Genomic DNA, 16014 nt, shown 5'->3' with positions numbered 1-16014 from the left:
CACTGAAATACGTGGCACGTGGCACTGAAATACGTGGCACTGAAATATGTGGCACTGAAATACGTGGCACTGAAATACGTGGCACTGAAATACGTGGCACTTAAATACGTGGCACTGAAATACGTGGCACTGAAATACGTGGCACTGACATACGTGGCACTGACATACGTGATACGTGGCACTTAAATACGTGGCACTTAGGCTATGTTCACATTTGCGTTGTGCGCCGCAGCGTCGGCGCCGCAACACACAACGCAAACAAAAACGCAGCAAAACGCATGCACAACGCTGCGTTTTGCGCCGCATGCGTCCTTTTTTTGATTGATTTTGGACGCAGCAAAAATGCAACTTGCTGCGTCCTCTGCGCCCGGATGCGTGCGCTGCAGTGACGCATGCGGCGCAAAACGCAAGTGCGACATGTTAAATATAGGGGCGCATGACGCATAGCTGGATAGAGCTGGATCCGCGGGCTGTGATCTGGCCTACGCTCCGCACTCGGCGGAGCGCTGTCATTCAAAACACGTCCACTCATTTTGGTGTTTAGTCCCAAAATGGAGGATGGAAGAAGAAAAGGGTTGGACAAGGAAATGACATCATTTCTTTTTTTTTTTTCCCCCACTGCAGTTAAAGCTTTATTTGTGTCAAACACAGACAATCTGCAGAGAAAACCGCACTAAAAACCGCACTAAAAACCGCATCAAAAACGCATCAAAAACGCACCAAAAACGCACCAAAAACGCACCTGCGTTTTCTGCCAAGAGCTGCGGTTTTTGTCCTGAAAAAAAAAGGATTGAAATCAGGATCGTGTGAACATACCCTTAGAATAACCCTGTAGGAGTATTACTAACATTCTCTTCTTTGTGGGATGGCATGTTAAACAAGCCACAGATTTCTACTGTCAGCTTTTGGAGGAATATGCTGAGAAAAGTCACACTTATGGGCTTGTAGAACCCTCTGCTGTCAGGGTCAAGGTGGGACAGTGTAGATTTGTACCTGTCCACTCCTATTGTTTCTAAGGCTAGGTTCACACTGCATTAACAGCAGCCCGTTCAACACATACGGTAATGGGCTGCTGTAACGCAAGTGCCGACTTGTCACATCGCTAGCTCAGATAGAGCTCTGCTAGCTCTATCTGCGCTAGCAGTGACGGACCCGGAAACGCTGCAGCCCGCGTCTCGGGGTCCGTCACTCAATGACGGCACATGGCTAGCGCACACCCATTGTGGGCGTGCGCTAGCGATGCGTCCGACATAGAACTTAATGGCGGCGTTAATGGACTACGTTACACTGCGTTATGCCGTGGTGTAACGTAGTCCGTCTAACGGACGCCACAGGCGCAGTGTGAACTCAGCCTAACAAAGGTCACACCAGAGGAGTCTGATGCCTGCATGATTGTAATATAATGCCTATTATAAGGGTCTGACCGATAGCACGATACTACCACTGATTGGTAAACTTTGTGGCTTAAATGCCTGTTCACATAGGCAGACCAATGTAGTAGATCTACATAAGCTGCCATGGTTCTCGGCAGTATGAGTCCTGTTCACTCAGGATGATGCTCCGCCAAGAACGATGGCTTTTTGTGCTGCTTTCATTGGGTAATCGGTAGCCTGTTTACACGGCATGATAAACGTGATATTTTAGCAACGCTCTTTCTCAACTATCTTGCAGTGTAAATGCAGCTTAAGCTTCAGACTGATGTATATAGTCCTGACATTAAAATATATCATGTCAATTACTGACTGAATGTTTATGATTTTTCTCCCTGTTTAGGGCTGTGACAAGAAAGCAATGGTATGGGACATGCGAACTGGCCAGTGCATTCAGTCATTTGAAACTCATGAATCTGACATCAATAGTGTCCGGTCAGTATGAGATGCCTCTGTGCTGTACACGACCTGCCACGTGGATCTGTGCAAAGCGTTACACAAGTCAGAAAATACGGAGACCACTATTCAAACCAGTTTATTCTGGGATATATTTCTCAGCAGTTTTTGGGGGCTAACTGGAAGGAATGCAGGAGCCTTTTACTGGGCTGACCCATTTCCATGCAGGAAATATTAGCTCTTTTGTAAAATGTGGAACAGAACTTAAAGTAGTTTATATGGTAATTGTGGCCTGGATGAAAGCAGACTTTTTTATGTGCTTCTAATGTAACTTAAGCAATGGGCAGTTTTATAGATTGACGGTAACATTACAGCAGATGTACACTGCAGCGATGGGGGTGAAGAAGCAGCAAGCAGCCCTGAGTCCTGATCCCCATAGGGGCCAATAAAGGAAATCAGTATTGTTAGGCTACTTTCACACTAGCGTCGCTTGCTGTACGTCGCAATGCGTCGTTTTGGAGAAAAAACGCATCCTGCAAAGTTGCCCGCAGGATGCGTTTTTTCTCCATACACTTGCATTAGCGACGCATTGCGACATATGGCCACACATCACATCCATGCGTCGTGTTTTGGCGGACCGTCGGCACAAAAAAACGTTACGTGTGCGTCGTGTCCGTTGTGCTTTTATTTCACAGCATGCGTCGGTACGTCGGGCCGATGCATGGCGACGGCCCCGTACCGACGCTAGTGTGAAAGTAGCCTAAATAGCACATGGTAGGGAGGAGGTAGGTCCAGATTTGGTATCATGGCCAAGGGACTTCAGATTATGCCTCTGGTATACAACACTGCAGAGTGTGATAGCGCTGTGTACGGTAAATATGTGTGCAAATGATATATAATATTGTAATGAAGATATTTCAGTAAAAAAATACAGTAATCCAGTATAGTTTTGCCTTCCCCTCCTAGAAATTAATCACATCATAGCTGTAGGTATTTTGGTAGCCATAGTATTATGATACTACATGAAGACTAATCACAATTCTCTGGTCTCATAAAGGCGAACTGTCAATAAGTTTTTACTACCCCTTCTGAGAGCAGTATGATGAAGGGACAGAGACTCTGATTCCAGCGATGTTTCACTTACTTTAGTGGGCTGATGGCTACAGTTTTGATTAAAAACTGTTTTCATCTGATCTACCAGTTCTCGTAGCTTTCTGTGTACACTGTGCATAGGCAGAAAGCTGCCAATTAGTCATGGTGGCATGGTTGGACTATTTGGCAGGTTTCCATACCTCACAACTTTTGGAGAACAGAAACAGGGACAGATGATGTGGCGTGCGTAGCACTGCGTGGCAAATCTTGACCACGCTCCTGGCCACACCCCAGTCCACATCCATTTACCATTTCTTCTCCCCCGGCAGGAGGAGTTTTCAGAGGGGCGGTGGTAGTAAGGGAAATTTAGCAGACGCCTGACACTGCAGGGTGTGGACCCAAATCCGGGACTGACCACCATATCCAGGACAGTGGGGACTAGAGATGAGCTAAAAAAAAAAAACAGAAAATGTGCAGCATGTAACAAAGATCTAAATGTTCAAGCAAAGTGGATGTGATTCCATGAAATCTCCGCCCCTTGTGGTATAAAGACGCTGCTGAACTCTGTGGTTTTGGTGTATTTTTTCTCTTTATGCGTCTTCTGGAAAAAAACACATGAAAAAAAACGCTGTTGCATTTTCTAAATGCAGAGTTAAAGCTTTTCTGTTCTATTAAAAACACATTAAAAGCTCTGCTTCATATCTGCCCACAAATCGCATCAAATAAGCAGAAAAAAAGCAGCAGAAAGAACGCATCATTTACTCTGTGTGTGAACATGGCCTCAGCATTACAGTTTTATTAAAGTTTTATGGCTATAATAGAGAAAAGATATCAATAACGCCATGTTTTACATAATTTACCGATCCCTGTAAATAATCTGATCACTGTGTTGTGCGGGTAGTTACAATTACAGGGACACCAAATATGTCCGTGTTATTTGGTAATTTGTGATGTTTATTATTAAAAAAAAACCACATTAAAAATAAACAATTTTTTGATTGTCAGGTGTTTTTCATTATTATTTTTTAGTAATTTATAGGATGTAAAAATCTTTTATTCTCCCTCTAGAATACAAATACATACATTGCACATAGTGTATTTCTATCAGTATTATCTGCTTGTTGAGTCAGAGCCTGCAATACAGATAAGGTACACAGAATTCTCCCCATGACATTGTCAGATCTTGTTGCTCAGTAGCTTAAATATCTACCTGTAATGTTAAGGTTGTGGGTTCAAGATCTGGCGAGACTCACAGGAAAAAAAATGAAGTTTTTGTAATTTCTGCCTATTATTTCTACAACTTTTATAGGAACAAAAAAAATCTTTTTCTTCACTTCAGTATACACAGACCATAGAAATACATTTTTATGTATATAATGTATCTCTATGGACATGTATAATCTGCTTCTGTGATCATTTCCTGCAATAGAGGTCAAGATAACCAAATTCTCCCATCTACATCATTATAAGCTGTGGCTCAGTGGTAGAGCTGCAGCTTAAGGAGATGTGAGTTCAAGGAGACCTGAACACAGGAGGGAGAAGCAGTGAGTATATAATTTAGTTTATGCACTGAGCAGAGAGATGTTGTCCCGCCTCCTGAGGAAGAGGGGCTACAGAGTCATGAAGACATCGGAGAGAAGTGAGGTGAGTATAGAAACTGGGAAAAAAGCCCTGATGTGACAAGACGCGGGATTGAGCCCTGAAAGCAGGACAGTCTCGCACAATCTGGGACGGTTGGGAGCTACGGATTTACTACTCCTCTTATAATAATCTCGTGCTGATAAAACAATGTTTCATAAAAACTACACCAAGCAGCCCAGTAAGTGATGCATTGCTGGAATCAGGGTCTCTGCCCCTTTATTATGCTGCTTCTCTCAGATTAGGTAGAATTCCTTGTAATGGTCTTCCTTGTTGCAGCTGTTGGGTGACTTTCAGATTTCCATGGATGTTCCATTCATTTTTTTCACTGAATCAGCTCTATTAATTGAAGTGAGCTACAGTCGGAGATATTTCTACGAAAATCTGTCGTGTGTGACTATAACCTTATATTCCTTAGACTGTTCTTCCACCATTAGTGCCCAGCTATTTTTGCATGCACATTATATGGTTATTCATTCTATTCCAGTGCCTTCATAAATGCTTTCATGCAATGTAAATAATGATCCCAGTGCTATTATCAGAGTTACAGTGGCAAGTAAAAGTTTGGCCACTCCTGATCAAAATTACTGTTATTTTGAACAGTTAAGCAAGTTGAAGAGGAAATAATCTCTAAAAGGACTAAAGTTAAAGATGACCCGTTTTCTTTGTATTTTAGGCAAAAAATAGTTTCATCTTTTACATTTTATATATATATATAGCTCCTGCAAAAATTACGAGACCACCACATCAAATCCCTGTCATGGGCAGCCCAATCCCCAGACCTGAATCCCATTGAAAACCTCTGGAATGTAATCAAGAGGATGATGGATAGTCACAAGCCATCAAACAAAGAACTGCTTAAATTTTGGCACCAGAAGCAGTGTGAAAGACTGGTGGAAAGCATGCCAAGACGCATGAAAGCTGTGATTAAACATCATGGTTATTCCACAAAATATTGATTTCTGAACCGTTCCCGAGTTAAAACATTAGTATTGTTGTTTCTAAATGATTTTTGTTTTCTTTGCATTATTTGAGGTCTTAAAGCACTAATTTTTTTTTAATTTTGACCATTTTTCTCTGTCAGAAAAAAAATGCTAAATTTATTGGTTTGGAAATTTGGAGACATGTTGTCAGAAGTTTATAGAATAAAAGAACAATTTACATTTTACTAAAAAATATACCTAAGAAGAGAAAAATCAGAGAAACTGAACATTTTGAAGTGGTCTCTTAAATTTTGCCAGAGCTGTATATATACACTGCTCAAAAAAAAATAAAGGGAACACTTAAGCAACAGAATATAACTCCAAGTAAATCAAACTTTTGTGAAATCAAACTGTCCACTTAGGAAGCAGCACTGTTTGACAATCAATTTCACATGCTGTTGTGCAAATGGAATAGACAACAGATGGAAATTATTGGCAATTATCAAGACACACTGCTCCAGAGGCTGGAGGCACTATCAGGAGACAGGCCAGTACACCAGGAGACGTGGAGGGGGCCATAGGAGGGCAACAACCCAGCAGCAGGTCTGCTACCTCAGCCTGATAGCGCCTCCAGCCTCTGGACACTACGCTGACAGACACAGTAAACCTTATTGCCACAGCTCACATTGATGTGCCATCCTGGATGAGCTGCACTACCTGAGCCACTTGTTTGGGTTGTAGAGTCCGTCTCCTGCTACCACGAGTGTGAAAGCACAACCAACATTCAAAAGTGACCAAAACATCAGCCAGAAAGCATTGGTACTGAGATGTGGTCTGTGGTCCCCACCTGCAGAACCACTCCTTTATTGAGTGTGTCTTGATAATTGCCAATAATTTCCATCTGTTGTCTGTTCCATTTGTACAACAGCATGTGAAATTGATTGTCAAACAGTGTTGCTTCCTAAGTGGACAGTTTGAATTAACAGAAGATTGATTTATCTGGAGTTATATTCTGTTGTTTAAGTGTTCCCTTTATTTTTTTTGAGCAGTATATATATATATATATATATATATATATATATATATATATATACTGAATATAGCCTAAAATACAAAGGAAATGTTCCATATTTAACTTTGGCCCCTTTAGCGATCATTTCATCTTCATCTTGCTTAACTGTTCACATTAACAGTACGGTAATTTTGGCCAGAGGTGCCCAGACTTTTACATGCACTTCATATTAATGTTGTACACTAAAATATTACCTCTACTTTTACGATCGCTCATTGGTACTTTTCTTTTCTCTAGGTATTACCCCAGTGGAGACGCGTTTGCCTCTGGCTCAGATGATGCTACGGTAATTGTGGTGACAGTGTAGCATGTTGAGTAGCTCCATGCCACGTGCGGAAGCTACTTGTGCTTTTTCTCACATTACTTATGTATTCACTAATTTTATTGGCAAGCTCAGCAAGTGTTCAAGCTCATACAAATATTTATGCAAGTTTATGTGTACAGTGCATTTCTTCAGGCCTTTTAGGTCTTTATGTACCGTACTTCTCCAGAACAGGTCTTCATGTCAGCTGCTGAAGCCTGTCCAAAAATGTCCTCCGGACATTGCAATCCAAACTGAACATGAAATCTGATTTATTTCTGATCTGATAAATGCTCTGAAATAAACTCTGTTATGTACAATATATACAAAAATTATATTCAAGGACCCTCCCTTGCTGTGCTACAGACAACTTCTAAGTTTAAGAGATATTGTGCTCAGAAGTTATATGACCTCTGATACACCAAGATCAACCTATCCTTCCAATGTGAAGAGTTGCAAAACCTGCACTCATGTAATGACCACACACAGCATACAGACCCGCAATGCACAGCAGAACTATAAGACTTCCAGGACATTCACATGTTTCTCTTCCAATGTGGTGTGTTTAATTCTGCGCACTATTTGTCCTATTGGGGTCTCTATGTGGGAGAAACAGGACAGAGACTGAGAGCAAGGATGAGGCCTCATTGCCAGACCCATCATCTTGTGGCTAAGCATTTCGGTGGTCCAGCACACAACATAAAAAATATGAAAGTTGTAATATTAAAAGGCAACTTCAAATCATAAAAACGCCGAAGGGTTTGTGAACAAAAATGTATGACAGTCTTTGATACCCTAAACACAGGACTACTGTAAATAGTGTGTATGCCCCACAAAAAAACCAAAAACTGTCACACAGCTCTATCTATTGAAAAATGAAAACGTTAAAAGGCTCGAAAAATGGTGACACAAACAAAAAAATAATTTTTTTTAGAATTTTTCGCCACTAAAATAATTATACAATAATAGTATTAACGCAGAGAACCTTGATTTGGGGTCATTTTTACTACTCAATAAACGTCGTAAAAACAAAACCTAAAAAACTGTCAAAAATCTTTTTTAAATTTCCCTGCATTTGGATTTTTTTCCCGTACGTTGTGTGGTAAAATGGAAGATGTCCTCCTCTAAAACCTAGGTGTGTCTTGTGGTCCGAAGGGTCTTATAGTCTGTTTTATAGTCCAAAAAATACGGTAGTTACTTTGGCAGATGTTAGTGGTTGTGACCATGCCTACGCTACTGCAATGTGCCCTGTTGCCCTGTACATGGGGTAAGCAACATCGTGAATCAGAAAAACTATATTACATTGCTAATTTGAAGGATTTGTTAATATCATTATTATTATAACTACGACATATTGGGATAGGATCTTGGAGATGGGAAATACCACTTTAATTATAAATTAATTGGTTTCCTTTGAAAGTAGTGCAAAGCTGTCCGTTTGCATGTGTGTGCATAGGATTACTAAATTATTCTATAATGAAATATAATATATTATAATCTGCCATGCTAGTTTAACCCCTTTCTGCCAGCTGACGAAATAGTACGTCAGCTGGCAGAACCCCCGCTTTGAGGTGGGCTCTGGCGGTGAGCCCACCTCAAAGCCGCGACATGTCAGCTGTTTTGTACATCTGACATGTGCACGCAATGAGCGCGAGCGGAATCGCGATCCGCCCGCGCCCTTTAACTAGTTAAATGCCGCCGTCAAACGCTGACAGCGGCATTTAACTAGCGCTCCCGGCCGCGCGGCCGGAATTACTCGCACCGCTGACCCCCGTCACATGATCGGAGCTCATCGGTGCATTGCCATAACAACCAGAGGTCTCCTTGAGACCTCTATGGTTGTTGATGGCCGATTGCTTTGAGCGCCACCCTGTGGTCGGCGTTCAAAGTACACCTGCATTTCGGCTACATAGAGGTGATCTGTGCTTCACCTCTATGTAGCAGAGCCGATCGTGTAGTGCATGCTTCTAGACTCCTATGGAGGCTATTGAAGCATTCCAAAATGTAAAAAAAAAGTGTTTAAAAATATAAAAAAAATAAAACATATATAAAAGTTCAAATCACCCCCCTTTCGCCCCAATCAAAATAAAACAATAAAAAAAAAAAAATCAAACATACACATATTTGGTATCGCCGCATTTAGAATCGCCCAATCTATCAATAAAAACAAAGAAAAAAAATCAAACCGCCAAAATTACGTTTTTTTCGTCGCCGCAACATTGCATTAAAATGCAATAACAGGCGATCGAAAGAACGTATCTGCACCAAAATGCTATCATTAAAAATGCCAGCTCGGCACACAAAAAATAAACCCTCACCTGACCCCAGATCACGAAAGTTGGAGACGCTACGGGTATCGGAAAATCGCGCAATTTTTTTTTTTTAGCAAACTTTGGAATTTTTTTTCACCACTTAGATAAAAAATAACCTAGTCATGTTATGTGTCTAAGAACTTGCAATGACCTGAAGAATCATAATAGCAGGTCAGTTTTAGCATTTGATGAACCTAGCAAAAAAGCCAAACAAAAAACAAGTGTGGGATTGCACTTTTTTTGCAATTTCATCACACTTGGAATTTTTTTCCCGTATTCTGTTACACGGCATGGTAAAACCAATGGTATCGTTCAAAAGTACATCTCGTCCCGCAAAAAATAAACCCTCACATGGCCATATTGACGGAAAAATAAAAAGTTATGGCTCTGGGAAGAAGGGGAGCGAAAACGAAAAACGGAAAAAGCTCCGGGGGTGAAGGGGTTAATAAACAGACACCTTTTTGGGGCCTTTTGCATTTGGTTTGAAAATACAGTTAGACATCAAATTAATTTTTTTCTTAATTCAAAATGTTCTCAATGAACATAACTTTATAGTTCTGAAACAGTTTATTTCTGTCCAGTTGTTCTAAACTATATTTAGCTCTTTTCTGAAACATTGATGACAACTAATGAGGCCCTCAACCTAGTTCCCACAGCATTGTGACCTCTTCTATTTACTCGTACACTTAAACACATCTGTTATGTAGGACTTTAGGAAACTTTAATGGTAATTGTAGAGAAATCCTTACTGGACGCCCCCTAGTCTTACCATAGGGTGCATTTAAGGGGGTTAACGTAAGAGATGATTGTTTAGGGGTATGTGCTACTTAGTGATTGCCCATAGTCAAATAATTTTCTTTATAAGTCATTTTACCAGTATTAAAATATTTAGATAACATAGACAGGATCCTAGTAATGTCTTGTACAATGATCCCTTTGTATTTTAATGACAGTGTCGCATGTATGATCTCCGAGCGGATAGAGAAGTCGCCATCTATTCTAAAGAGAGCATCATTTTTGGAGCATCAAGTGTAGATTTCTCCCTTAGTGGTAAGTTCTTACCTAGTTACATGCTGTGCACTATCTATTCTTGAACATTGATATAATATTCTGTTCTTTCATATTTTTTTAAACTGTACTCAGGCATTTCCTGTAGAGGACCTATTACTTGTGTGAAAAGAAAATGATAAAGTATAAGACTTTTCTGAAAATTCATGTCATTGATCCCTACACACCGAAGCCTGTTTTCACCTTCCTGGCAAGGACAAATTTTACAATTCTGACCAGTGTCTCTTTATGTGCTAATAACTTTGGACTTTTTGAAAATATCGGAAATTTGTTAAAAATGTAGCAATTTTCCAACTTTTAATTTAATCTTTGTGCTCTTAAACCAGAGAGTTTTGTCACACAAAATAGTTAATGAATAACATTTCCCACATTTCTACTTTACATCTGCATCATTTTTTAAACATCTTTTTTTTCGTTAGGAAGTTAGAAGGGTTCAAAGTTTAGCAGCAATTTCTCATTTTTCCAAAAAAATTTAGAAAACCATTTTTTTTTTAGGGACCGCCTCACATTTGAAGTGACTTTGCGGGGTCTATATGACAGAAAATACCCCAAAGTGACACCATCAATACCACATTCAATACGTTTATTAACCCTTTAGGTGCTTCACAGAAACTAAAGCAATGTGGTAGGCAAAAAAGCTGCTTCAAAACGGTTAATTTATTTGAAGGGGAAATGGCTGCTTCTAAAGGATTGATCCACTGTGGAGGTCACAGATAATTTTAAGGGTTAATCTGAGTCTTTCATATTCACAGAGCCAGAAGCACCCTTAGGACCTATCACAGGTTTTACCTTTGTAACAGTTCTCTCTACCCTCCTTCTCCCACTGCTGCTCTATAATACACAGGAACACGTCTTACACTGCCTCATACATGTCTGCTCACTATGAATACGGCAGATGTTCCTTGTGGCTACAAGTAGTATACTGTGCACAGTGAGGACAACAGGTATGTCTGGCCACTTTGTTTATGTTCTGTAATAGGAAGTCAGCCTGGGCACATGAATCTGCCATTTTACAAATTTCACTGGTGATTTTATTTAAGGGAAAATAGTCACTCGTGATTTGAATGTATTTTCTAGTGATTATCTTGAGCACTTAGATACTGGAATTTTTCCAACAACCACATAATACTGTAAAATCAAATAAAAAATATATAAAGCTTGAAGGAAATGCTATTTATCCTGTTTAATTAAGGACTTCACTGAAATTTGCATATTGTATCATTTATTTTGCTGGAAACAGACAGTAGCAATTAAACTGCCTTTGTGACAGGAGACTGCTGTGTTGATGCTTGCTTTTAGGTATTTCATGTACGCCTTTTGTCCTGTGAGCTCATAGTTCAGTAAAACTATCTTTAGTGATTGCATCCAGTCAGCACTTCTGCTTCGTACAAAGAAAAAACAGCTGTCAACAGTTCTGACGGGTACTGGATGGCAGAAAAATGCCAGCGCCATGCTTCATAGGGTGTTACTATAAGAGAAAATCTGACCACTGAGCTTGAAATATCAGTCAGATACTAGAATAAGACTTTATAGATGAGCCTTTCATAGAATAATGAATCACAGCACGACAACAAAAGGCTTTCGGTAGCCTTCTGGATTAGGCCAGTATGCCGCCAGATTTAGGCCAACATTTTCTAACACTGGCGTTTCATACTCTAGTTTAAGAAAAAAGGAGTATGCTTCACATTACATGTGGAGCACTTTGGACTGTCCTAAAGTAATTTGCTTCTTTTATTTGCCTTCGTTTACACCATAGACTAATGTAAACTGATTGATACATTTGGACATTAGTGTTTAGATGTAATGTAGAGTGAAAAGTATTTATTATCTAATTACACATATTGTGGAGGAAATAGTAGGGTATGTTCGGGGAGCAAACCCCAGGCCATTCTGTTTTGGGTGGACAAACGAGCACAATTATGGGGGTCCATATTGATTTTGTGTAATTACGGTAGATTAGAAGGATCTTTGTTGTGGAGTATCTGGAATACATGAAGGCTGTGATGGATGCTTATCAGAGATTATAATGGGGTTAAATGGCTCTTTGTGACATATCTGTATGCTATATAGTCTATGGGTGAAATTTGCAAGTTATGCATCTGTCAAAGGCATCAATCGGCTTTAGTGGTATCCGTCATCTATCAATTTATTGAAATCTTCATAATGTGTCCATTCATCAGAAGCCTGTGACAGCTGCCAAACTGTCATCCAACACCCGTAGGACTCCTGGATAGAATGATGTGGTCTGAAATGCTAGTGTATACCTTTTTTTCTTCCAGTGGTATGCTTACATACACTATATACCATATATTGACTAAGCAGAACCCAAAAGGGTACTCTTTTGGCCTCTCTCAGACAATAGAACACTACGAACACAAAAAAACCACTTCATCAGGTCCTGTGTAGACCTACAGAGATCTGTGTACATAGACTGCCATCAGTAAGAACAAATGGCTATAGCAAAAAAGTAGTGAGAGAAGAATGATGAACTAAAAAGGCAGAATTATGACTGTAATTAAGATCTTTCTGATTGTAAAGTTAACCTGTGAGGTACATAAAAATATATCACCGCATTCACAAAGTCATAATTATTCATGTGGCAAAAGACTCTTACATTTGTATATATCTCACAGCTACTGATATGGAGCAGTTTTCTGCAGCGTGTTTTGTGAAAACATATGTAATACATTCAGTTTGGAAATGCCATGATATGTGTCACACACACTGGAGGCCTGGATCCAGCTGGATCCTGGTTGTCCCTGTTTGGGGGTATCCCACCCCGCAGCCTCGACCCCTTGGACCTATATTTAGTGAACATAGCCTATACTGTCTGATGAAGGGTTTTTCACCTAAAACACTACATAATTCTGTACTTACCGTGGTGTAACCAATGGATATAAATCACTGACAATAAATCCTATTTGAAGCTTCTCCAAGTACCTTTAGGTGTGCAGCTCCCTCACTCTGTCTACTATGTGCCACATTAATCTCCGTACAGAATAAACGCTTTCCCAGTTGAATGAACTGTTCTGCTTTCCTTGATGTCCCACTTTTGTTTGTTTCAGGTCGTCTGCTATTTGCTGGCTACAATGACTACACAATCAATGTTTGGGATGTTCTTAAAGGAAGTCGTGTGTCCATCTTGTTTGGTCATGAGAACAGAGTCAGCACCTTGCGTGTGTCACCAGATGGTACTGCCTTCTGTTCAGGATCATGGGATCACACTCTAAGAGTAAGCTTCGCTGCTTGTTGCCTATCCCTTTATATAAAATATATGATAAGTTATAGTACTATGTCATAGGAAATTCATTTCCTCATACTGTTGTCCATAAAACAGTCATACTACCCAAAATTGGTTACAGCTATAGTGCCTCCGTAAAAGATAAAGTACATTACTCCCCATACAGTCACAGCCAAACTGTCCCACATCACAGAAATGAAGAGAATGACCATGAGAGAATAATTAGGGTGTGTGCACATTATAAGTAAATGCTGTGGGTAGGACACTGCATACTTGCCCAGCGTCCAACCCTCAGAGTCCATATGTTATAGCATCATGGATGGTATTTCAAGAAATCCCATGCCCACTATGCATCCAGAGACGCTCGCGGATCACCCACGGAGACGGACATGTCACGCGTCTTTCCCGACCGCAGCATGTCTATTTATCTTGCAGAGAGGCGAGCCTCCGCAAGATAAATGTCACCCGTACAATGTATTGGACGCAGTGAATTTGCACAGTTCAATGAACACATGCGGAATCACCTGGGTTCAATAGCCGGCAGCTCTGTGGAAGTAGCGGACATGTGCTGTATCCAAAGCGCTGACAATTCCTGAACGTCTGCACATACCCTTAGTGGCAGATTGTAGGTGACTCACTACTGTGCCTACAGTTGTGCCCAGCAAAAGCGATCTATGGTAGATCACTCCTGACACAGAGCACTGGCATTCTGGCACTATCCTGCTAATGGTTGGTAGCTTTCAGAAAGACCATGCTATTACAGTCAACTTCAATGGTAATTTATTAGTTTGAGTAATTTCCCAGTAATGGTGCATATACAGTATATTAGGGATGAGCTTATCATTGTTCAGTATGCAGGGATTTCCTTCAATTTCACTTGATATCATTATCAGTAGAAATATTTTTATCACTTTTTCCACAGATCTGGGCTTGATGCAAGCTGTGAAAAGGTAGAGACTCATGAATGACTCTTCAGTCCCACTGTACTGGAAGAGATGGAGCAGGGCACTGCGATGGATACACATTGTTTAGTAGCAAATTACTGTCCTCAAAGTTTACAGGTACTAGCAAAAATGGCCAGTGTCAGCTGCTTGTAAATTAAGGTACTACATATATATATTTAAAGGTCAGACAGCATAGTCATGTTCCCTTAGTGAGTCGATTCAAGTAATATCACAGAGTCTGCTATAAACTTGAAGACATATACTGACATCTACTGCAACCTCCTCCCATCTTTAGACCTCTAAGATATGCTGTAGGGTTCCCATAATCCATGTAATACTATATTCCAATACTTCCATATGGATGCATTGTGTCTTAGAATTGGATTATGTCCGATGGGCTTTGCTATGTCTGTTTCTTCCTTTGAGAAAATGGTTGCACCTATTACAGTGGATAAACTACCGTATATGAAAGTGCATTTCAGTGTATCTGGTTGCCTTGAATACTACTGAATAAACTGTGGTTACTGTGTTGGCTTCTGGTAGGAAATACAGTAATTCCCTTTCCAGTTACTGGCAGATGTGACATTGGTTTAAATATAGATTTCCCTTCCCTTTCATTTTATATAAAGAGTGACCTTCTCTTACATTCATATTATTACTGGATATACCGTCTGACATAATACACAAGGCCACAAACTAAGCTGGTGTTTTCTATAAATCCTAACACTGCTAGTATGTCGGAAGGATTCAGTACAGTGATATTATAATTCACGTGCAAAATGCAGTTTTCTGTGTCTTCACATCACTTCAATCAATCTAACTGTAAAGATTATAATCGTCATAGACAGCATGTAGCATTATGTAGCAGATTATTTTCTATCTCGTGAACACTCTTTTCTTTACATAACATTGAGTGTATATATACACAGAAATATATATACATACAACCCCTGTCAAAAATTATGGAATCACCGGCCTTGGAGGATGTTCATTAAATTTTGTAGAAAAAAAGGAGATCACAGACATGGCACAAAACTAAAGTCATTTCAAATGGCAACTTTCTGGTTTTAAGAAATAGTAAAATAAATCAATAACAAAAAATGTGGTAGTCAGTAATGGTTACTTTTTTTTAACCAAGCATAGGGGAAAAATTATGGAATCACTCAATTCTGAGGAAAAAATTATGGAATCACCCTGTAAATTTTCATACCCAAAAATACCACCTGCATCAAATTAGATCTGCTCATTAGTCTACATCTAAAAAGGAGTGATCACACCTTGGAGAGCTGTTGCACCAAGTGGACTGACATGAATCATGGCTCCAACATGAGAGACGTCAATTGAAACAAAGGAGAGGATTATCAAACTCTTAAAAGAGGGTAAGTCATCACGTAATGTTGCAAAAGATGTTGGTTGTTCACAGTCAACTGTGTCTAAAATCTGGACCAAATACAAGCAACATGGGAAGGTTGTTAAAGGTAAACATACTGGTAGACCAAGGAAGACATCAAAGCGTCAAGACCGAAAACTTAAAGCAATATGTTTCCAAACAGGAAATGCACAACAAAACTAATGAGGAAACTGGAGTCAACGTCTG

The 16014-nt window shown here is 39.9% G+C and overlaps 1 protein-coding gene across 1 annotated transcript in view; it reads left to right on the top strand.

The window, feature by feature from the left end:
• The window catches only part of GNB5 (G protein subunit beta 5), a 54574-nt gene extending 39625 nt beyond the window's left edge, over positions 1 to 14949 (top strand). The window contains exons 7-11 of the mRNA XM_077263760.1: positions 1774 to 1865; positions 6789 to 6837; positions 10118 to 10214; positions 13298 to 13464; positions 14396 to 14949. Coding sequence (XP_077119875.1) covers positions 1774 to 1865; positions 6789 to 6837; positions 10118 to 10214; positions 13298 to 13464; positions 14396 to 14407 — 417 coding nt within the window. The 3' untranslated portion in view covers positions 14408 to 14949. The remainder of the gene's footprint in view (positions 1 to 1773; positions 1866 to 6788; positions 6838 to 10117; positions 10215 to 13297; positions 13465 to 14395) is intronic.
• The last annotated feature ends 1065 nt before the right edge of the window (positions 14950 to 16014 follow it).

The sequence above is a fragment of the Ranitomeya variabilis genome, chromosome 5, assembly GCF_051348905.1.
Source record: "Ranitomeya variabilis isolate aRanVar5 chromosome 5, aRanVar5.hap1, whole genome shotgun sequence".
Lineage (NCBI taxonomy): Eukaryota > Metazoa > Chordata > Amphibia > Anura > Dendrobatidae > Ranitomeya > Ranitomeya variabilis.
The sequence above is the reverse complement of the archived record's forward strand: the minus strand, read 5'-3'. Positions and strand labels throughout refer to the sequence as shown.